Raw genomic sequence first — 25,105 nt, 5'->3', positions numbered from 1 at the left:
CTTATTTTTAAAATTGTTTTAATTGTGATATTTGGACTGTGTTGAGATTTGTTTTTGTGTATTACCAATATTCATTCAAAACTAAGTGGTATGGTGCTATCTGTGAAACTGGGGAGGAGGCAGTCCTACATGCTCTTTCTTTCACAGAAATATGGATAAGTCAACACTTGCTGGGAAGATGGCAGGCCACATTCTTGATTTGGGATTCTAGACCCTGGCTCTGAAGGGAGTAGAGCAGAACTTACTTGCAGAGAATTGTGTCTATTCTGTCCACCCTATCAGCAACACGTGAAGGACTGACTCAGGATACTTGTCTTTCTTTCATCTAACTTGGATGTCTCTCAGGGCAGAGGAGCCCAAAACTAGTATGCATTTTTCAAGCCTATGTCAGGTTAAGGAACTGCAGCAGTAGTTTGGGGCCAGCAGTGGCAGTCAGCACATAGGATAGAGTGTCAAATGCCAGGCAGAAGAAGCTGGAGAGAGCATTTCCTCGGAAAATTAGGTCATGTAAAAGTGTCTGTGTTTACTGGTGAGTTTTGAAAGGTATCTCCAACGCCAGTGCTGGGTCATGCTCAGAGAAGACCCCAAGAAAGTATTTTGCCTCTGGCCAGCCTCTAGGCTCAGTGCAAACAGAGGAAGGCTCAGGCTGATTCTAGGCAGCCTGACTCTGTTGGGAATCCCCAGCACAGAGGCAGTCAGCAATGATGGGGAGAGTTTGGTCTTTTTCTCTTCTTGTCCTCCTTCTCCCTTCCTCCCTTGTTCCCTTCCTTCTCTAATTCTTTCCTTCTTCCTCCACCATCCCTTCCTTTCTTTCTTTGTCTTTCCCCTTTCCTATGCAAGAAATCCTTTCCAAAACACTGGCTGAAAGACTTCACAGACCACACATGACAAAGAATACACACTTTACGAAATGAGTCTAGAAAAGTCCCTGTATGTGCATGGCTATAGCATATACCAAGCAACAAAATAAACCTAGAAGAGGGGAAAATCAACTCATTTCCTGAGTTAACAGATTATGATGTTTCCACAGAAAATTACAGAGCATGGAAAGAAACCATGTGGCCCAGTCACAGAAGAAATGAACAGAAACTGTTCCTGAGGAAGCTCAGATACCGGGCTTACTAGACAACTCAAAATCAGCTGCCTTAAATATGTTCAAGGAGTTAAAGGAAACAATTGAAAAATGCTAGAAGATATCAGGAAAAACAGTGTATTTACATACAGAATATCAACGAGGGTATAGAAATTATAAAGGAAGCAAAAATTCTGGTGCTGAAAAGTACAATAAATTAAAAGAAAAACTCACTGGAGAGTTTCAGTAGCAAATTTGAGCAGGCGGAAGGAGGAATCAGTGACAGTGCACCTAGGTAATTTCAAGTGAGATGATCCATTCTGAGAAGCAGAAGGAAGAATGAAGAAAAAAAAACAGGTCCTAAGAGACTTGTGGGTAACACCAAGTGTACTTATATGCACTCAGTGGGGATCTTAGAAGGAGAAGCAGGGAGAAAGCGGAGAGAATGTTTGAAGAAATAATGGCCATTAACTTCCCAAAGCTGATAAAAGACAGGACTGTACACATTCAGAAAAATCAGTGAATCCCTAGAAAGATAAATGCAAGGAAATCCACACTGAGACACATTATAATCAAACTGTTGAAACCTGAGGACCAAGAGAGTATTCTGAAAGCAGTGAGAGAGAAGCAGCTTGTCACATACAAGGAAGGCTCTTCAGTAAGAAAGCGTGGAGGTCAGAAGGAAGTGGGGTGACACTAATTAAGATGGTAAAAGAAACAAACTGACAACTAAGAATTGTATATCCCTTTGACCTATCATTCCCAGAGGAAGGAGGAATTGAGACATTCCCAGATGCCTTTAGAATTGAAAACAGGGACTCAGGCAAATACCCATACACTCAAGATCATGCAGTACTATTTATAATTGCCCAAAAGGTGATAACAGCCTGGATGTCTACCAGTGGAAGAATGGATAAGCAAATTACGGTGTTTTCTTATAATGAAGTATCATTCAACCATAAAAATTCACAAATACTGATAAACATAGGTGAACCTTGCAAATATTGCCCTTTGTGAAAGAAATCAGATGCAAAGGACCATGGCTGTATGATTTCATTTATCAAAAAGGGTAGATTCATGGAGCTAGAGAGCAGGTTGTGGTTGCGATGGCCTGGGAAAGTGTATGCAGTTGGATGGGGGCAGCTGCTTAGTGGGCATGACGTGTCCTTTTATGATGATGAAAAGCTTGACAGAGGGAGTTTGCACAACATTGTGAATGTACTCAATGCTGCTATAATATTCACTTTAAAATGGCTGATTTTATGTTATGTCATTGTCACCTAAAAATAGTAAACAATGTTGAAGAAAGCATACTAATGTTATGTCTTTTGTACTTCTGTGATACTCAAACTCAGGATACTTTAAAAATAATTGTCAGTGGGTTTATTTCAAATAGAAATGCAGATTTACCTTTTTAAACAAGAGTGATTATCGTTGGTGATCTTTGGAAGGAGATTTTACATGTAGATGATGATGATGATGTTACTGCTTTTTTTTTTTTTTTACCTTCTCCTGAGTGTGTCAGGTAACGTGCTCATTTGTATAACCACCATTCAAGGTGGGTAGGTGTTAACTCCACATTACAGGTGAGGGACCTGAATCATACTACATGATTTGTTCTGAGCCATTGCAGTTTAGAAGAGTTCATATTTGAACCCGGACCATTCTTACGTCAGTGTTCTTACAGCTGTGGTGCATTGTTGTGTGGCTGGTTATTCTGATACACATGACTGATAAGTAAAATCTGCAATATAAAAAAATGCATGTATATGCTCATTGACTTTAGTTTGAAGTTTGTTTTCTGGTCCAGAATATTTTCTGTACATCTCTTTAATTTCTAATATTTCATAGTAATCTCTTCCTTATGTGACTTAACTGTGGTTTGTTATCATATTTACAGTATTTGAACTTTCTGTATTTGGAGTTCTTAATCATATTCTTGTAGAAATCCTCTGGGAAAATGTTCTCTGCTTTATTTATTCATTCATTCATTCATTTATTTATTTATTTATTTTAAGGTTTTATTTATCTGAGAGAGAGAGAGAGAGAAGGAGCAGGGGAAGGGCCAGGCAGAGGGCAGAAGTAGAGAGAGGCTCTCCACTGAGCAGGGAGCCCAATGCGGGGCTGGATCCCAGGGCCCTGGGATCATGGTCTGAGCCTAAAGCAGACACTTCACCAATGGAGCCACCCAGATGCCCTTGTATGTTTGCTTTTAAAAAGGAAAGGTACTTCCACTTTTAAATATATTCGTATCTTGAGGGTGCTTTGTTAGAAGCAGAGAATATTTTAAGGGGTGTACAATCTCAGTCAACACTGAGATTTTCATTTATTTTTTTAAGTTTATTTTTTGTTTTAGTCATCTCTACACCAAGTGTGGGTCTTAAACTCATAACCCCATGACCCTGAGATGAAGAGTCTCATGCTCTTCCTGCCAAGCCAGCCAGGTGCCCTGACACTGGATGGTTTTCAGTTAGCTCCATGTGTTACCACTTGAGAAGCTGCTTCTTGAGGCACTTGGGTGGCTCAGGTTGAGTGTCTGTCTGCCTTAGGCTCAGGGTGTGATCCCGGGTACCTGGAATTGAATCCCCCATCAGACTCTCTACAGGGAGCCTGCTTCTCCCTCTGCCTGGTCTCTGCCTCTCTGTGTGTCTCTCCTGAATAAATAAATAAAATCTTAAAAAAAGAATAACTAAAAAATAAAGTCCTTCTTTACTGTCTTTTATACTTTGTCTCTGGGCGATGTATACTTTCTTAGGGAAATCCTGATGTGTAACTGGTTTCCTGAGTTACTGCGTTGCGTACTCAGTTCCTGAGTTACTGAGTTGTTATTTTCTTTCCACTTGGTGAGAAGAATTTCCTTTTGTGACAGTCATGTCTTCAGATAGTTGGGTTTTTTAAAAATAGTATGCTCAAATGTTAGCTGAATTTTCCCACCAGAAATTGCCTAGGAGCTGATAAAGTCAGAAGTAATCAGAGTGGATTGCTGACATCCAGTCCTCAAGCATCGGTGCTTTCCTTCTCTTACGTGTAGTTTCATGTCTCTGGTCTACTTTTGTGACAGCACAAATGAAGGGGAACACTGGATACTTGGAAAGCCTTTCTGTGTAGTTCTTGTATGTAGTCAGAGCAGTTCCTAGATCAGCATGCTCACCTTTTCACATATTTCTCTTGTGTGGTCTTCTTTCCTGTGGTCTGAGCAGCATTTGGAAAGCATTCATTTGAAGATGATCAGTATACATCATTACATTTGTACCACATAGTGGTAGATCTTGATCTAGTCAGGCACAAACTGAATTGAGGTTTGTTTTCTTGTCTCTTTAGTTTTCTGTGGCTGGACTAGGTATGTACTCATTACTCTCATCACTGATCTTTTTTTCTCAGGCCATCCTAAGAGGATCTATATGAATTTTATTTTGTCATGATGCTCATACATATAATGTTTTTTATTGCATTGGAGATTAGGGCCTGGAACATATGAAAGCAATGAAAAACCCTGGCTAACAAAGTACCTTCTGACAGGGGAGAGTTATATGTAGGCATGGGTGTGTGCTAGCATCCAGAACCTCCCTCTAGTAAGTGGTTTTCCTCCAGTGATCACCTCTAATCATTGCATTCTCAGCTCCGTGTCTGTACCACTGTTCCCCCAGAGTTAGGTAGGGCTGTTGGTCCATGGTAGGAACTCAAGAAATGTGTTGATTCAGTAAGGTGGAATTTCCAGATCAAATATGAAAAGTTGTAGGCCTGATATTGTCAGACAGCTGCCCAATGAAGGTGCAGCAGTTTGCATTCCATGGAGCCCAGACCTTCCCTTCTCCCATTGTCTTTGTACGCTGTAGTTCTTTTACGTTGCCAACTTTCTTGGTGACAAATATTTTCATTGTGTTTTGCTTGCTGCTTACATTTTAACATTTCATTGTTCATTTTGGTCTTTGATAAAAGTTTATTCATCTTTTTTCATATGTCCATTTTTACCTTTTTGTAAGTTCTCTAAGAGAAATTTATCCTGTGACAAATATTTTTGTCTTGTTTGACTCATTTTTGTATCTTTGTCTTTTTAATATGGATAAATTTATACTTTGTATGTATGCATATCTTCTAGTCTTTTCCTTTGTGGTTATGCTTCAATCTTAGAAAGTCCATTCAGCCCCCAGGTAAATGAGTATCTTTATTTCCCTCCAGTGTTTCTGTCTTTTTATTTTCCATAGCGGATGTTTTACTCCACTTGTAATTTTACATATCACGTGTGTGTTATGTGAAGAAGGGATCTGTCTTCTTTTTTCTCCCAAAAATGCTTAGTTAGTTCCTTTAAAACCAGTTATTAATGTTATTAAAGTTCTTTTCTCAGACCTTTGAGAAATGCGTCCAATTGGGACCCTTTGCCTTGCTTTCTCTTCTGCTCCACTGACTCACCCAGATTTCCATGCCAGTTCCATTCCAGTTTTATTTATTTTTATTTTTATTTTTTAAAAGATTTTATTTATTTATTAGAGACACAGAGAGAGAGATTGAGAGAGAGAGAGAGAGGCAGAGACACAGGCAGAGGGAGAAGCAGGCTCCATGCAGGGAGCCGGACGTGGGACTGGATCCCGAGTCTCTAGGGCCACGCCCCAGGCCCAAGGCAGCGCTAAACCGCTAAGCCACCGGGCTGCCCTCCATTCCAGTTTTAAACCATGTTCCTTTTTAGCACGTTCTAGAGTCTTGGGAAATCTTCCCTCCCTCCCTCCCCTCCCTCCATCTCTTTCTCCATCAGTTACTTTGCTCTTCCCATTTTTTCTTGTTTTCTCTGAGAAACATGAAACACAAGACACTATAAGATCATTGGGAGGTTTTCTTTCTGCTTGTGATTTAGACCAGTGGCTCTGAAACCTTATAAATAGGCTCACAGTTGCTTACCGTCTTTATCTGTGATTTCTTCATTCTCTACAAAGGATCAATGTCAGCTTCCACACTTGGGGTATTTGACCAGTAAGAAATTGCCATAGGATTATTGAAAATCTAGAGGAAACGAGAGACTAGGGACAATTTGAACCATATTTAGTTCATATCCCTTTCAGTAGTAATGTAACCATTCTTGTAGGGCATTGGGATTTTCATACCTTTGCAGGCCCAGGAGAGAGGAAGGCTGCTTTTTCATAAAGCTTCTGGTTTTTGTGATTGAGAGTCTTAGAACTAGTCTTAGAACTAGTTAATTATGAACCATTCATGTTAACAATATTTTGTATTTTAACACTTGGTAGATGTGTCAGAAGTCTTTCTAACCACAGAAAACAAAACTAGAAATTTCTCTTATACAAACAAACACCAGCAGGCTTCACCAAGACTTTGAAGTGTCCCGTTGGTAGTAAGACCATAAAAATTTTCATTTGTATCTGTTAGTTGATAAAATATTTAGTAATGAGATACTTATTAAATTTTTCAAACCTTTGTATTTTTCTATAAAATACTTAGCGAGTATAGGGAATTGCTATGATACTTCTCTGTTTAGTTCTGCATATTGCTTCAGGCAAAGGATGTGTGCATTTGTGGGATATAAAGTCTGTATGGATGGATAGTCTCTTCTGCAGCTTCTGGACTCTCTGTTGGTAATTACATGGATGGAATAGACCATTTTAGTTAGTGACATTATTTTAGAGGGGAAGTGGTTGCCTAATGTAATTGACCCAGTGAATAATATGAAGTCTTTTATCTTTAAATGTTTCTTACCACAATATTTCCATATTCTTTCTAGAGCTATCTAATTTTTTTTTTTACTGATAGAACAAAAAGATTTGTGTTTAACTTGAGCTTCTTAATTTTTTTTTGTGATTGCTAAAAAATGCTTTTTAAAACTACTTGGATTATTGCTCGTGAATGTTTAAGAGTAAAAATTGGTTACTTCTAGCAAGATGCTTTATAAGCCTCACTCTAAAACAGCAGTATTTCCTTTTTTTTTTTTTTTTTATTTCCTAGGCTGTAATTCATACAATTGACATGTCACTGTATTTGATCTCACCCTGCTTTACGTCTGCTCATGAGTGTAAGTTTCCTACAGGCAGGATCTTGCCCGTATTCTTCTGTCTGTCCCCAGCCTGTGTCAGGGGAGGGGTACCACAGGCCCCTGTGTCCCCGCCCACCTTCAGCAGGACTCAGAAAGAAGTTGTGTGCTCCCCCAGGGCCTCCTAGCCCCTATGCTCCATGACAGGTTGCATGTGGCCTAGATAGCCTCATGTTGTAAAGCCACCCTTCATGGCCAGAGACATTTCGTCTGTATTCCTACCCTTGCCTTTTCCCGAGTCTCTGGCCCTCAGATCCCTTTACTGCCTCAGGCTTTCACTACAGACCCTCCCATGTGCCTTCTTGATTTCACTGAGTGGGACTTCTCTTTGGAGGCCTCTTCCTTGGCAGCCCTGCCACATGGTGGTGGTTTTTCAGCCAGGGCCTAGGGGCTGCTTCACCTGGAGCCAACCACCCTCCCTGTCTTTCCCAAGCTTACTCCCTTCTGCATGTGACTCCAGCTATTTTTCAGCTGCAGACCCCTTGGTCTTATGCCTTCTCATTGTTCCCAGCCCCTGTGATGTTCTAGGTGATGATGTCTAGGCCTAGATGTTCTAGGTGATGATTTGTCAGCTTTTCCTTTATGATTGTGCTTTTCTTTCCTAAGAACTCTTGGTCTACTGCAAGTTCACAAAGATTTTCTGTTTCTCCTATGTTTCTTCTAGAAGTTCTTCGGTTTTAGGATTTACGTTATGTATATCCATTTTGAGTCAATATTTGTACTAGTACCAAGTGTACATGTAAGTACTTTTTTTGCATGTGGATATTCAAATGCTTCTAATGTTTTGGAAAAGTGGTCTTTCTCACATGGCTTTGTCTTATACTTTTGTCAAAAGTCAGTTGTCTTTTTGTGTATCAGTTTATTTTTTGGACTCTCTCTTCTACTCTACTGATATGTTTGTCTTTATGCTAATACCATTCTTTTATTATTTCTTTATAATAATTTTTGAAATCACATAGTGTTGTTTCCATTCAGCTTTGTTTTTTTTCATTTTCAGTCAGGTTTAGGTCTTGTGTTTTTGTGTATTTTGATATGTCTTTTAAAATCAGCTTGTGGGGATCCCTGGGTGGCGCAGTGGTTTGGCGCCTGCCTTTGGCCCAGGGCGCGATCCTGGAGACCCGGGATCAAATCCCACGTCGGGCTCCCGGTGCATGGAGCCTGCTTCTCCCTCTGCCTATGTCTCTGCCTCTCTCTCTCTCTCTCTCTCTGTGTGACTATCATAAATATATATATATATATATATATATATATATATATATATATATATATATAAAATCAGCTTGTGAATTTCTGTAAAAATGGCTGCTAGGATTTTGTTTGGGATTTCATTGAATCTAGAGATAAATTTGAGGGAGAATTAACATCTTATTAATACTAAGTCTTCTGACCCATGCATGAGATAGATCTTTCCTTTTATTTATCTTAAAATTTCTCTCAGCAATATTTATTTTCAGCGTATAGGTCACTTTCAAAATACAGTTTACTTATATATGTAAATAAATATATTAATTACATTTCCCAGCTATCTACTTTACTTCATAATCCATGTTAAATTAGTTTTCTACCTCCACAGACATTTAAAGTGTTAAGAGAGTTGGTGGGTACTGGTCCCACCCAAATAACAGAGATAAGCCAAGCAATCTGCTGCTGTGGTGTGCAGTTTTCTGCCCAGGAAAGTACACCTGTCATCTGGTGTTGACCTTCTGGAGTGCCGCATATATGCGATCAAGTCCTTGTTTAAAAAGGTGCTTAATTATCTCCTACCCTTATTACCTCTGTGTATTTTGTTGGGAAAGAAGTAATTAATATGTTTTCATCCTCATTTGGTGTCTGTGTCTAGTTACATGTGGCTTATATAGCTACTTTCCCATTAGTCCCTTATTACGTTTGATCCATTTAACCGATAAGGAATAGATTGATGTAAGTTTCTCTTGTTTTAGAGTGGGGTAAGTTTGATGCATTTGCGAAGAACAAAGCAAATGTCTTAAAAATATATTTCAGTTATGCTTTGAACCTGTCACGGGATCTGGGTTTAGTCGACACTGTAATGTTTGTTGATAGCAGATAAGCACATTGTGTAGAGGTGTGCATATATACTGCTGGTGCTTAGGTGGGTCCAAAGGCATCGTGAAGCTCTGTTTGCTGTGTAACTAAGGAGAGCTATGAGGTGAGGGCTTCCAGTCAAAAGAAACAGCAAGTGTTGAGGACTTGCTAGAAAATTAATTTGAGGTTAGTTGTGAAGAACATGTGTATAATGATGTGAATCTGAATTATATTATAAGTAATTGTCAAATGATGGAGATTTTGGGGGGAGATAAACATAATCCTTAGTTTTGCCAACCGGTTCATTTGGAATTCATATTGAATTAGGGAGGTGATAGTAATGGAGCATATTAATAGAATATTCTCTTTATTCAAGCAAAAAATGAGTAGCAGTGAGATTGGTGGACAGAGTCTGTGTTTAAGAAGCTTTGGAGTAAAAACAAAACAAAACAAAAACAACAAAAAAAAGAAGCTTTGGAGTAAGAATAAGTAGTCCTTTGAGTTACGTCTTGGATCTTTCAAAGGAGCCTGTGAAACTTGGTTCATGGAACGAGCGAGTTGAATGCTTTTATTCTGTGAGAAACATGTAAGCTGCTACGCTTTGGAAGCATGGTGGCAGGAACATTTATTCCTAGGAAGAGGGCTTGATGGAAAGATTTTATTGCATTAGTTTGGAGAGAGGAAAGGATGGCTATTACTGTACCTGGTAACATTCATTGTTGACTCTTTCATCAGAGAGAAAAGGCCAATACTGGATGACTTCCAGGGCTTGAACTTGAGGTAAATTAAATACAGCATTTTTAAGGAAAACTGTCCTCAAGTATAAGTACTGGTGTATGCATCGTTACTGTATTTAGAATTTGGTTCTGTCAAGTATAGCTCTGAAATTATTAAATTTTAAATGCGCATTTCAAAAACACTTTGCATTGTGGATGGCTCTATTGGGTTGTGAGAACAGGTGGCAGATACATGTTTTCTTTTTTTTTTTTTTAAACATTTTTTTAAATTTTTATTTATTTATGATAGTCACAGAGGGGGGGGGGGCAGAGACACAGGCAGAGGGAGAAGCAGGCTTCATGCACCGAGAGCCCGATGTGGGATTCGATCCTGGGTCTCCAGGATCGTGCCCTGGGCCAAAGGCAGGCGCTAACCCAGGGATCCCCAGATACATGTTTTCTTTGTGCTGTAACATGTAAAATTTAGGAGTTTCCTTCTGTTACCAATCCCTCATCTCTGATGATAGTATGTTAATAGGGTCAGATGTTAGCTTAGTTCACGAAGGGTGTCCAGAAATCAAACTGTTGGTGTAGGCATGAGTTGTCCACAATTGGGCAGCTAGGGTCATGGTCATGGTGCTGGGCTGTCATTGACAGGCGGGTGCCTGGGGAAAAGGTAATGCTCCCTCTTCTCTTCTAATGCCCTAACTGCTCTGGAAGAAAGAGAAGTCAGTGAGTTCACGTGACTGTGCTGTAAAGAAGTACAAGGAGCCCCTGCACAGAGATTAATGAAAACTATTTAGAGAACTAAGAGCCATTAAGCAATGTGACCAATTTTTCAAAATGTAGAAATGTGTACTTTAAGTAGGTAAGCGAGGCAGATTGCCATACCAGTAGGACATGATGGCCTTCTCATGTTTTATTCTCATTGTCCTATCATTAATGTGAGAAGTTTCTACGCTGCATTTTACCATCACCTGTTTTCCTTACACAAGTAATTGTAAGTAATTTCCTTGGAAATGAATAAAAGTCACGATACAATGCCCCCAAACTAAAGGCTATTAATATTAAATATAAATTGTGTCTGTTATGTGACAGTAGCATCTCTCTCAGAAATAAGATATTGATGAAGGAGTCAGAAAGGGATATATTTTTCTGTCTCAAAATATTTAAGAATTGTTTACTACATTTATTATATCTTATGATTACAGCTATTTCTCTTCCTCTCCTTTTTAAATGGGTATGTTACTGAGAATATAGAAGAGCAGAAGGAAGGAAAAGTGGGTTGGATGGTAGGAGAGAAAATAATATGAAGTGATAAGACAGGAATTCTTTCGAGTAATACCCAGGGAGCATGAGATCACTGAGGTAACTTTACTACCTGGTGCTTGGCTATAGAAAACACAGTAGTGGGACCATAGATAACGAAGCCTGAAGGGACCAATTGAAAAAATAATTAAAATAGACATTCTTTTATAGGTATACTTTCTGGCTATTAATAGACACGTACTTATCAATTATGAAGATATCTTAAGATTTGTTTCACATGTAATTCTAAAGAACATTGCTATTTTATATGAATAAAAAAATAGCTCCCCTCTGCAACTAGTTCTAGTTCTTATGTGTTTATTGTATAATTGAGAAACATGGAAAAACATAGTATTCACAAAACTTTTTTTGATATCCTCAAAATACACCTTTAGGAAAGGTGTGATACTGTTGACACTCAGCTGCTTCAAAAAGTATTTAGGAAATAAGTTTGTAATAAGTTGAATGTGGTCTAAAAGTCAATGGTATAACTAACTAGTAATGTTAGTTTTTGATAGTGTGATATGAACTTTTACCTCTTTTTCTGTTAGCTTCAGAGTAAATTGAATGAATGTAAAGGCATAGACATTTTCCCATGTTAAACCGGTAGCCACAAAAAGATAAAAATAGTTCCACAAGGGTGTTGCTAGTTCTAAATTGACTGAGGGAGGGGTGGTGGGAGAGGGAAGGAGAGAAGGAGGGAGGGAGAATGGAGAGTCTCAGAGAAAACTTGAGTAAGTTTTGTTGCTTATGTAGGATGGTGTCTTAAATTACGTATATGACATTTCATCTACTCTATGCGACATTAATGTTACATAGTATTGTGTAACATTAAATTTTATAGATCGTTGTACACTAGATATAATATAGATAACTTAAGAATTTACACACGGTATCATATAAGAAGAATCACTTCTTGTAACAAAGCTTTCAACTTTATCAGTATCAGTTATCAGTACGGATCCATCTGTGAGACTACCAGTGCACAGTGATTTTATGTATCCTTTTCTTCACTTCTTTTGTTCTGTCAGTTATGTGTCAATCAATGCCATTCACAATATTAATACAAGGATTTTACGTCTTTATGTTATTCACTCATTAAATCACCCCTAGTGCTATTTCTGATCATCAGTGCTGGACCCAGACCTGAAATAATGGCAGATTTGGGAAGATCTTCCACTTGGAGCCCTCTCCCATACCGCATGTCTTGTATTGGGGGCAGTTAGCTCTTTGTGCTTGGGAGCTGACTAAGAGAAGTTAATTTTTAGTGACTGTCTATATGAAATAAAATTATTTTGAAAGTATTAGTCCAGATAAATATCTAGTGTTTTTCCCCCCCTCTGAAAATTATTTCTAAAATATTATTTGTCAATTGAAACTTTAACTCTGGTGTACTATTATTTCCTTGGGTTGATTATACTTCTTCTTTTTTTTAAGGTAAAGTGCAAGTTAAGAGTTCAGACATACAAGTTGGAGACCTCATCATAGTGGAAAAGGTTGATGCATTTTTAATATATTTTAGACATGTCTATGCCAGTGATTAACATTTAGCCTGATTGCAGTAACTTTGAATCTGAAGGAAATTGTTTGAGACAGTTATTTTAAATCTTAACATCTTTGTATACGATATGATGTATGTGAAGAAAAATCTAGATTTTTCTGTAGTCTGTTTTGCTTTAGTACATTTCAGTATGCACAGGTGAAATTGTACTTTGTCTAAAGTAAGTCATGTGTTAACTGCTTAATATTGCATTATCAGAATGATTTCATTTGACAAAAAATTTATATTAGAGGGGATGTCTGGGTGGCTCAGCGGTTTAGCACCTGCCTTCGGCCCAGGGTGTGATCTGGAGTTCCAGGATTGAGTCCCAGATCGGGCTCCCTGCATGGAGCCTGCTTCTCCCTCTGCCTGTGTCTTTGCCCCTCTCTCTCTCTCTGTCTCTCATGAATAAATAAATAAAATTTTTTTAAAAAGAATTATATTAGTTAGAACCTGGTTATCATAGGATACGTTTCATTTTCTAAAACCGCCTTTTATAGATAGATGTATTACAACGATTGGATATTAATTCTTAGGGTTTAGAAACTTCAGGAAGGAAAGCTAAAGTACAAGAAAATCAGAAAGAAAAAGCTTAGGTCAATACAGGACAGAGCCATTAAGAACAGCCCTTGGTGTCAGAGTGGCAGTCATGCAGTGACCTGGGGAGTGCCTGCACAGGCTGTCTGCTGTGGGTAGAGGTGCTTCTGCATATGCGCTGACTTTCCTGAGTGATGGTGAATGAATGGACAAGCCTCTTTGTTTTCTTCTTTTTTCTCTTTTTTTGTTTCTGTTTTTAAGGTGCTTGAACAACTTTTTAAAAATATGTTTTATGAAGGTGCTTGAACAACTTTTTAAAAATAATGTTTTATGAGAAGTTGTAATAAGGCTTCTTATGAGAATAGTTCAAGTCCTTGGTGCCATCTGGCATGCAGGCCATGTTCTCGGCTTGAGCCACCTTCTGGAGATGGTTGGTACAAGAAGGCCTTTCTCCTCAGGACTAAAGTGGGCTTTATCTCCCTGTATACAGTAAGTGTATACAAAGAGTGTTTGGGGGTATATTAGTTTGATTTTACAAAATAGGAAAATAGAATGTATTGATTTGTACCTCATTTACATAGCATTTGGTTGTATGGACACTGTAAGTTACTAGCTTTTGATCTGTGGTTAGATTTTCAGATGGTGTCTGTGTTCTGCTATTACAAAGTGCTTTATGTGCATCCTTATACATACATCTCTGTATGTTTCTCTAGGATAAATGCCAACAAGAGAGATGGTTGAGCTGTATATGAGTGTTTATTACCTCACAGGTTCTGTGGTCAGGAATTGGGGCATAGCTTGGTGTAGGTCCTCTCTCCGGGTCCTTCTCAGGGCTGCAGATAGCCAGGTGGCCATCACCTCCAGTTCACTTGGGGGTTGTTCAGGGCCCTGGTTCCATGAGCTTTTGGCTGGAGGCCTCCCTTATTCCTGTCTGCTGTGGGGTCAGTTGATGGGGGACAAAGAGGGGGTTGGCTCCACAGGCTGCTCACAGTGGCCTGCCAGGAGAAGGTGGGAGCGGGAGCAGCATGGACTCATGGGCGGGGACCTGGTGTCAGCAGTTCTTGTTTCCCTTGTAAGAGGTTGTATGGTGTTGATAGTGGGGTTTGAAGAGCATATAGAGTCTCTCTTTGTGAACCAGGGCGTACTGTTTGGCCTTATCATTCTTTTGTCTCATTTCCCTTGCTCTGCTGTTGATGCATGTTCTCCTTCCCTTTGCTGCCTAGGTTGATGGAGTGGTGCACCCTTCAGTGCTCCTGTTTTTACTGAGTAACACGTGAGCCCTTCTTGGCCACAGCGTAAGAGCTCATCTCTTCAGTCATATAGAAGGATATGAAAGATAGACATCTAGATCTATGGGCATTGCCCTTGAGCTTCTGTCTGGCCTCCCAGGTGTACTCCATCTGTGAGAGATTGATGAATGCTGTAGACACTTTGTAGACATCCAGGTAAAGGTTTTACTTTAATGTAGTAGCTACATGGGTAGTGCAGTGTGAAGTACTCCAGCACTAGATCAGTATTGTAAACGAGCATGTGTATAGTAGCAGAGCTAGGGGAAGGACTTCTAAAATATTTTCACTAATCATTAGGAAATGTTGTAAACTAAAAAATAGAGGTAGCCCCTGTACCTGATGTACTTTTTCATATTTCCAGTTTTATACCCATTTTCCTGTAAAAATTTTCCACAAATTTTGGTTACCTAAGAAGCATAAGTATTAGAAATTTTAGACATAATTTCTAGTAATTGCTGTGTAACAATACATTTTTAGTAGTAGCTTTATATTTGTTAAACCAAATTTGTGGTTTTTCTTTTCTTTTCTTTTTTTTTTTTTTTTTTTAAGATTTTATCTGTTTTTTCATGAGAGATACAAAGAAAGAGGCAGAGACATAGGCAGAGGGAGAAGCAGGCTCCCTATCCCAGGACACTGGGATCACATCCTGAGCCAAAGGCAGATGCTGAACCACTGAGCCACTCAGGTGCTCCAATTTTGTGTTTTTTGTAGTGATAAAAGTTACTGATTGATACAACCTTTATAAAGAAATAGCAACAATATGGTGGCAGATGGCTTTATTTTTTTACCTCTTATTTGAAGGTATTGGAAACACTTACCACTAACCAGAAAAGTAATTTCTCAGTTATTTGACCATACTGCTTGCTACTCAGAAATTAATGCTTGGGTATTTCCATGGTGGATTTTATGTTGGAGGGTAGCTCTTCTAATTCTGTATCCTAATGTGAAAAATTTAGTATATCAGTAGTCACTGTATGGATATTTAAAAGTGTGCTGACCCAATTTGGACCAGTGTTGTAGGTGTTGAGAGTTGTACAGCTAACAAGAAAGGCAGCAGCCTGGGACAGTGGAAGGGAGAAGAATGTGGGCTTTCATGTTAAAGGGATCTGTGTTTAAACTCCTGTTTTTGCAGCTTCTGACTCTCCCTAGAAGAAGCAGCTCTTTTGACATGCACTTGAAAAGTGGTAGGCTAGAAGCATGCACAGACCAGGTTAGATTACGCATGCAGGACAAAGAAAGAAAATCCGAAGATTGTTTCCTGGCTTAACAAGGAACCCTCCTAAGAAGTATCTAAAATTTTTAGAAAAACATGTCAATTGAAACATTATTACTTGTGGAATGTGTCAAGTAGGGTAACTGTTTGGAAGAAGAGACTTAGAAGTTGAAGGTTGTCCAGGTCATCTTACAGGTCCTAACATCAGCTCTGAAGTCCAGGTAGGCACAAAGCAGAGCAGAATTGGAGGTGACACTTGAGAGTCCTCCTTCATTATTCAACCTAAACATGTTTTTTTAATAGCTGATTTTGAAAGACAGGTCTTTATATAGGTGTTTTTTTTTTTTTGAGGTAATGTAATTTAATAAATGTTTTAAATAATTTAATAAGTATTACGATGTGTATTTTAATACCCAAAAGAAACACTACAAAAAATATGCAGAGAGATACAGTCTGAGATACTAAGATGGACTCCTGAAAAGAGTTTAGGTAACCTACAAGAAAGTGTAAGAAATTTGGAACTGAAGAATGAATACCAGAGAAAATCAACAGAAAATCATAAAATGCAGACTTATGTGCTAATGTGTCAGTAATTACTTTTATTGTGAATAGTCTAAATATACCAATCCTGAGATAGGCAGAGTGGATAAAGACCCAGCCATGTGCCATTCACAAGGAATTCAAATCCAATGACACAAATAGGATGAAGGAAAATAATAAAATGGAAAAGATACACCACAAAAAATTAATCAGAAGTAGGTGGGCCAAATTAATATTTAGTGAAATATAGCTCAGAGTCAAGAAAATGACTAAAAATAAAGAGGGACATCACATAATAATAACAGGGTTATTCATCAAGAAGACAAAATAATCCTTGATTTGTACTCACCAAGTAATGAAATCACAAAATACATGAATCAAAAACTGTTGGAGCTGAAGAAAAGAAATTAGGAGTGAGAACTTCAGCCCCATTCTCTGGTTAGAAGTGCCAGGTGGGAACTCAGCAGTGACAGAGAAGATCCTCACTGAATCAGCCAACCAGATCTGACATCTACAGACCACTCTCCCAAATAGGAGGAGAGCATACATCTATTTCAAGTGTCCACAGAACATGCACCAAGATAAAACATATCCATAAAACCTCAAAAAATTGAAAAGAATTTGAAACCATACAGCATACAGCATGTTATTTCATCATAGAAAATCAAATTAGGAATTCATAACAACACAGCAATAGGAGAACTCTAAAATATGTGGAAAGTGAACAGTGTACTTTAGTTGTGGGATAAGGATTTGTGAATATATACATTACTGCATGAAAATGAAAATACAACAAAGTACATGGAATGCACGTATGGCAGTGCTGAAAGGGAATTTCATAGTAGTCAGTGCTGACATTAGAAAGAAGTAAAGATCTCAACTTAATAATCTAAGTTCCTGGCTCAGGAAACTAGAAGAAGAAGAGCAAAATTAAATCAATGCACACAGAAGGAAGGAAATAATAAAGATAAGAGCAGATCAATGAAATTGAAAATAGGAAGACAAGATAACAAATCAATGAAAGCAAAAGCAATCACTACTGCTCCTTCTGAGCCATTGAAATGGTCACTACGGAATGCTACCAACAGCTGCACTCTAGTCTATACACCCGCTTAGGTGATGGACCAGTTCTTCCCAAATCACAAACTATCCAAACCCAGTCAAAATGAAACAGGTAATAGGAATGGTTCTACAAACAGTAAGGAAATGGAATGAGCAATTTAAAATTTCCAAGAAGGAATTATCTAGGTCCAGATATTTTCATTGAAGAATTCCTTGAGACCTCTAAAGAAGATTTAGTGTCATTTTTGCACAGCAGTTTCCAGAAAATAGTTGAGGATGGAACAATGCCTCGCCTATGTTAGGAGTCCAGTTACTAGGGATGCCTGGGTGACTCAGTGGTTGAGCGTTTGCCTTCAGCTCAAGGCATGATCTCAGGATCCCGGATCAAGTCCCACATCAGGCTCCCTGCAGGGAACCTGCTTCTCCCTCTGCTTAGGTCTCTGCCGCTCTCTCTCTCAGTCTCTCATGAATAAATAAATAAATCTTAAAAAAAGAAAAAAGGAGTCTAGTTACTGTCCTCATACCAGCACAAGACAAAGCATAAGAAAAGAAATCCACAAATATCCCTCATGAATATAGACAAAAAATTTTTTTAATAATTGCTAATTGATAACAGCAATATATATAGAAAATGCTATATCATGACAAAGTGGAGCTTATTCAGAGTACTGAAGGCTAGTTCAACATTCTAAAATCACCCAGTGTCATCCAGTCTATGACAGACTAAAAATTATATGATCATATCAGCTGATGCAGGAAAAACATTTGACTACATCTAAGACCCATTCACGATAAAAACTCTCCACAGTTTGGATTAGATGATAATTGCCTTAATTATGCTTAAAAAGCTTCTGTAAAAACATAACAGCCAACATCATATTTAATGGTGAAATTCTGAATGCCTCTCTTTCAGATTGGGAGTAAATCAAGGATGTTTGTTCTTGCCACTCTTAATTCAGCTAACATTTTTAGCTACATAGAATAAGACAAGTAAAGGAAATAAAAGGAATTCAGGTTGGAAAGGAAGAAATAAGAATGTCCCTGTTTGTGGAGGACATGATTATGTACATAGACAATCCCAAGGAACCTGTGAAAAACCTCCTGAACTAATGATAATGAGTAGGTTCAGCAAAGTGGCAAATTACAAGGTCACCACTCAAAAACCAATCCCATTTCCAACATGTGGAAACAAATAAAAACTGAAGTACTCTTGTAGTCCCTACTATGAAAACAAAATCGTAGTTATGCTAAAAATAACAGTGTGCTCATGAAAATAATGAAAGACACTCTAGTCTTGGGTTGGAACATTCTGGTTTTCCTAAAATTGAATATAGGTTTAATACAATTCCCATTAAAATCTCAGCAAGGTTTTGTTTTTATTTTTTTAGACAAAATAAGCTTATTCTAAAACTAATTTGTAAAGGCTAAAATGGCAAAAACAGTCTTGACAAGGAGGATAAAGTGAGAGGGATCACTTCCTGATGTTATGGAATGCTATCTAGCTATAGTTATTAACACTGTGTAAGAAGAGTAGAAACAAAGGTCAGTGGAACATTGCAGAGGACCCAGAAATAGATATACACAGATGCTCAAGTGATTTTTGATGAAGTGCAAAAAAAATGGAGAAAGGTTAGCCTTTTCAACAAATGAGGCTGGAGCTAGTAGACATACATGGGTTAAAAAAAATGAACCTACTCTAAATGTTATGCTTTATATAGATATTCAATAAAAATGGATCATGGAATTTGTCTTTTTCTAACTTATTTCACTCAGCGTGATACCTTCTGGCTCCATCCACATCATTGCAAATGTCAAGATTTCATTCTTCCTGATAGCTGAGTAGTATTCTGTTTGTGTGTACACACACACACACACACACACACACACACACACTCCATCTTTATCCATTCATCAGTCAGTGGACATTTGGGCTGTCAGAGAAAGACAAATACCATGTGATCTCACTTGTGTGGAATTTAAGAAAACAGATGAACGTTGGGAAAGGGAAAAGAAAAACAGGAGAGAGGGAAACAAGCCATAAGTGACTCTGAACTGCAGAGAACAAACTAAAGGTTGTTGGAGGCAGGTGGATGGACTTAGATGGGTGATGGGCATTAAGGAGGCACTTGTTGGAATAAGCACTGCATGTTGTATGTAAGTGATGAAATCACTGAATTCTACTTCTGAAACCAATGTTGCACTATATATTAACTAACAAAATTTAAGAAAATGGATCATGGATTTAAATGAAAATTGTCAAAATGTAAAAACTTAAAAAAAATTAAGGCGAAAATATTCAGAATCTAGTGTAGAAAAATTGTTCTTAGGCACCAGAAGCACAATTCATAAAAGAAAAAAACTGATAAGTTGCATCTTATTAAAATTAAAAGTTTGTGCTTATGAAAGATGCAATGAAAACACAGGGTACAGGTGAGGAAAATACTTACCATATACCATACCATCTAGAATATGTAAAAATTCAACAGTAAAGAAAAATCAAATTAGAAAATGAGTAGAAGATGGAAGAGACTTTTCTCCAAAGAAGATTACAGATGGAATATAAGCACATGAGAAAATATTCCATGTCATTAGTAATCTGTAAACACAGATTAAAACCCAGTGAAATATCAGGACACACTGAGTGAATGGCTACCATGAAAACTGATAACCCCAGATACTAACTAGTAGTGATGTGAAGAAAATAGATCACTCATACATTTCAGGTGAGATTATCAAATGTTACACTTATTCTAGAAAATCATTAGTCTCCTAAAAAATTAAATATGCAATTATTATATGACCCAGCAGTTAAACTCTTGGACTTTTTTAACACAAAAAATGTTAATTTAAGTTGGCGTAAAAGACCATACATGAATGCGTATGCCTGCATTATCCATACTAGCCCCAAATCAGACACAGTCCATATATCCTGAATGGGTGGGAGGGTCAGAGAAACAGTTGTACATCATACTAGGCTGTATAATGTTAATAAAACACAGGTCTCTTCTGTGTGGTTCCTTGTCTTGAGGAAAGGACAAATAGAAAGTATCCAATGATTGTTTGAAGTTACCTAGTTTATTTATGACTGCTTCACAAAAGATAAAACGGGAAGAGAATAAAGAGTAATGGTCTGAAAGTGAAATTAAGAAAAAAAATCCATTATAGTGTTAAAAAAGATAAAATACTTATAAGTTAAATTATTGTTAAGAATAAACAACAAAGCAGTGTTGAAATATACTAAAGTATATAAATACTTTAGTATTTAGTATTATATAAATACTCCATAAATGGAGAGACATTCCTTTTTTTTTTTTTTTTTTTTTTTAAGATTTTATTTATTCATGAGAGAGGCAGAGACATAGGCAGAGGGAGAAGCAGGCTCCCTGTGGGGAACCCGATGTGGGACTAGATCCCAGGATCCAAGAATCACACCCTGAGCTGAAGGCAGATGCTCAACCGCTGAGCCACTCAGGCATCCCAACATCCTATGTTCATGGATTAGAAGTACTAATATTGTTAAAATGGCAGTACTCCCCACATTGATCTGCATATTTGGTGCTATCCCTCTCAACATCCCAGCTGACTTATTTGCAGAAATTGAGAATCCAATTTAAAAATTTATGTGGAAATACAAGGGACCCAGAATAGTGAAAACAGTTTTGAAAAAGATGAATAAAATTATAGTATTCATACTTCTCCATTAAAACTTTATTCAGAGTTATAGTGATCTAGACAGCATAGAACTGGCATAAATTCAGAATTGAGTTTGTGAGTAGTTGCTTTTCAAGAAGTGTGTATTTAGGTGGGTACTTTTCTTTTGACCCACTACCGTTTGTGAGATTCTTCCATTTTGTTGTGTATAGCCATAATTCGTTCATTTTGTCTTTTATCCATTCTGGTGGTGGCTATTTGGGTGGCTTATTTGTTTTGCCTATCAGAAGTGATAGTAACATGTCATACTGGACTCATGCCTTTTGGCTCATTTGAGCACACATTGCTATCGTATATATACCTAAAGAGTAGAGTTGTTGGATTTTGGGGTATGTGATGCACCACTTTAGTAGGTACTGCAAATGATTTTGTAAGGTTGTGAACAAAATTAGATTCTAATAAGCGGTGTGTAAGAGTTCCTGTTGCTTCATGTTTCCCAACAGTTGGCATTGTCTGCCTTTTTAATTTAGCATCTCCAATATGTATGTAGTAGTTGTGGTTTTAACATACCTTTTCTTGAAGAGTAATAAGGTTGGACACCTTTTCACATGATTTTGAGAATCTTTTTTTTGTTTTTTTTTAAAGATTTTATTCATTCATGAAAGACCTAGAGAGAGAGACAGAGACACAGGCAGAGGGAGAAGCAGTCTCCATGCAGGATCCTGGGACTCCTGGATCATGCCCTGAGCCAAAGGCAGACGCTCAATCACTGAGCCACACAGGCGTCCCAATTTTGAGAATCTCTTATTTGGAAAGAACCTGTTAAAATCACTTCGCATTTTTCTTCTAAGTTATCCCTTCTTTTCTTAACAGTTTATAGGCCTTTATATATTCTGGCTGGGAGTTTCTTTTTTTAAAAAATTTTTAAAAATATTTTATTTATTTATTCATGAGAGACAGAGAGAGAGAGAGAGAGAGAGGCAGAGACACACAGGCAGAGGGAGAAGCAGGCTCCAGGCAGGGAGCCCGATGTGGGACTTGATCCCGGTCTCCAGGATCACTCCCTGGGGTGATGGTGGCGCTAAACCGCTAAGCCACTGCCTGGGCTGTGGCTGGGAGTTTCTTATTAGCTACATGTTGCAAGTATTTTTTTCCTCCCTGGTGTGCTTTGTTGAACAGATCTTTTTTTTTTTTTTTTAAGATTTTATTTATTCATGAGAGATACACACAGAGAGAGAGGCAGAGACACAGGCAGAGGGAGAAGCAGGCTCCATGTAGGGAGCCCGACATGGGACTCGATCCCGGGTCTCCAGGATCAGGCCCTGGGCTGAAGGTGGCGCTAAACTGCTGAGCCACCTGGGCTGCCCCTGAACAGATCTTCTTAATTTTAATGAAGTCCGCTTTATTAATCTTTTCATTTATTGTTGGGGTTTTTTGTTATGTTTTTTTGAAATTTTTGGTTGTGGAGAAGGTGGAGTCTTTTTAGGTTTGGTGGGGAAGAAATATTCCCTACCAAAAAGCTATGAAAATATTCTATAATATTTTTAGGGCTTTATTGTTTTGACTTTGACATTTAGAAGGAGAATTCATTTGGAATAGATTCTTATGTTTTGATTGATACAGAGATGTAGCATTTGTTATCTCCTGTCATCTCCTGTATATATCGAAGTTTCTCAACACTGTTTAGTGAAAGGATAATTGTCACTGCTCTGCAGTGGCATCTTTCTCATTAATCCAGTATCCATTTTCATGTGGACCTCCCTTCTGGATCTCTGTGTTTACATTGCTTATAATTACCTATTTTTTTTTAAGATTTTATTTATTTATTCATCAGAGAGAGAGAGAGGCAGAGACACAAGCAGAGGGAGAAACAAGCTCCATGCCAGGAGCCTGACATGGGACTTGATCCCGGGTCTCCAGGATCACACCCTGGGCTGAAGGCGGCGCTAAACCACTGAGCCACCAGGGCTGCCCTATAATTACCTATCTTAATGAAATGCCATCTTGCCTTCACTGTTCTAGTTTAATATTTTAGTTTTGGTATATTGTAGACTTAGCCAGCCTTCTGTGTTTCTCACATTTGTCTTATTCATGCTTGCCTTTGGATTTCCCTGTAAATATTAGGAATACCTTGTCAATTCCTCCCAAAAATCATGTTAAGATTTTGATTGGGCTTATGTTAAATATATAGGTCAATTGATGGGCACATGACAGACATCTTTGCATCCTGATTTTAGGACATGATGTGTTCTCTAGGTTTTATTTAACTTCTTTCAGTAATGCTTGATAGTTTTCGTTTAGAGAACTTGACTTGCTTGTCTTTTGTTAGTTATAGTCTAACCTTAGTTTTTCTTACTAGTGAAATGGGCATATTTAAAAAATACTTTCTTGCTGTCCATTACTTGTATGTATATACTTGTTTTCTGTGTCACTAATTTTTGTTTTAATATTTGCTTATATCCTCGTACTTTCTTTGGGGTTCATTGGCTTTTTTCCCCTTACTTTCAAGTGGATATTTAGCTTGTATTTTTAGCTTCCGTTATATATTGTGTGTGTTTATTTTTATCTGTTTTCCTCAACATTTTTCTTTGGCTTTGGCAGAATGGTTTCACACACTTTGCTATGTTGAGTTTTTGTTATCATTCAGTTAAAAATATTTTCTAAATTACATTGTGGTTTCTTTTTTGACCTATGAGTTTTTTAGATCTTAATAATTGATCCTTCTTGTTCTTGTTAGAAAGAGATAGCTTTGGCCCACAACATATCATTTTCACCTTGAATGACTTATATTTGTTTTTATTGCTTGGTTACTGACAAGTAATCCATTTATCATGTGTGGGTAAATCTTTACTTAGTTCTCAAAAAATACAAGTACTTCATGAAATTCTGTGACGTGTTCTTACCATATATTTTTTCTTTAGTTTGATACAGCTTTTCCAATTGACAAAATTATTAGTAATGATTAAATAAATGTATGGATAGCAAATACTCATATAAGCTTATATGCTTGTAAGTACCTTTAAGTTTTTTGTCCTTCTCTGCTTGATAAAAGAGTCTCTCTCAAATTTGTAGGGCTTATTTTTTTTTTGTTTGCTCAGTTGTACATTTATTCCTTTATTCACCGTTGAGTAAATGTTTCATTTATGATATGTTCTGTTTTGTGTTAGGCTTTGGAGGAATTCTGTTCTCACTTTGTAGGGTTATTTAATCTAATAGGGAGGGGGCATAATTTTTTATAGGACTAAAATCGCTATACTGTATGTATGAGTTCAGTTAACAAAGAGGACACAGAAGAGGCAATATTTATCATTTTTCATAAATGGAGCAGTTTTCAGGTCATCCCAAATGCCGTTTCATGGTTTGTTAATGAAAGAGAATTGTAAAGAAATTCAACTAAAAAATGAATTTAAATATAAATTATACAAATTAATGTTCATTGCTTCAGCATAAATTTTAATTCTAACTTTTTTATTTTTACTAGCTATTTCTGCTTTGTAATGAAATTGTATTACTTTATAAGCTTACATATAGATAATTAGTGTTTTATATTACTCTCTGCAGAATCAAAGAATTCCATCGGACATGGTATTTCTTAGGACATCAGAAAAAGCAGGTATTTTTATTTGTATTTAAATTGCTGGTCATTTAGTATTTTAGTTTAATTTTCATTTTGAAAGGTAAAAGTTAAATTTATTCTTATAAAAAGTTTTCTTCAAATGATGATACATTGAATTCGTTAATCCCGAATCACATTTCACTGTTGATATTTAAAATGGTGATCTTTACTGTAAATATTTGTTTTAAAAAATACAGTCCTATCACAACCTTTATATCAAATGAATGCTTTCATTCAAAGCTGTATTGATATCCAAGTAATTAAATGGTGATGTTGCTCAAAATTTGATTGCTATTCTGTATTTTCAGTTTTATTAATTCAGCAAGAATTTATTTACCACTTACTTTGTGCCAGGTATTACTTTTTGTTTCGTTTTGTTTTGTTTTTGTGCCAGATATTACTTGTTGCATCAGATACAAAGGGAATGAGACTGAATTTTTCCCTTCAAAGAGGTCATGATCTACTTATGTATGGATATACGTAC

At 37.4% G+C, this 25,105-nt stretch overlaps 1 protein-coding gene across 9 annotated transcripts in view; it reads left to right on the top strand.

The window, feature by feature from the left end:
* Positions 1–25,105, top strand: part of ATP9B (ATPase phospholipid transporting 9B) — a 236,962-nt gene that overhangs the window by 50,552 nt on the left and 161,305 nt on the right. For 8 of the 9 annotated variants that reach the window (XM_077873876.1, XM_077874054.1, XM_077873800.1 and 5 more), the window contains 2 exons: positions 12,611–12,669; positions 24,567–24,618. The exons of the other annotated variant lie outside the window; for it this stretch is intronic. In XM_077873876.1, coding sequence (XP_077730002.1) covers positions 12,611–12,669; positions 24,567–24,618 — 111 coding nt within the window. The remainder of the gene's footprint in view (positions 1–12,610; positions 12,670–24,566; positions 24,619–25,105) is intronic. 9 annotated transcript variants of the gene reach the window in all.

Source organism: Canis aureus, chromosome 1 (assembly GCF_053574225.1).
Source record: "Canis aureus isolate CA01 chromosome 1, VMU_Caureus_v.1.0, whole genome shotgun sequence".
Taxonomy (NCBI): Eukaryota; Metazoa; Chordata; class Mammalia; order Carnivora; family Canidae; genus Canis; species Canis aureus.
Note: the sequence above shows the minus strand (reverse complement) of the source record. Positions and strands in the feature narration are given on the sequence as shown.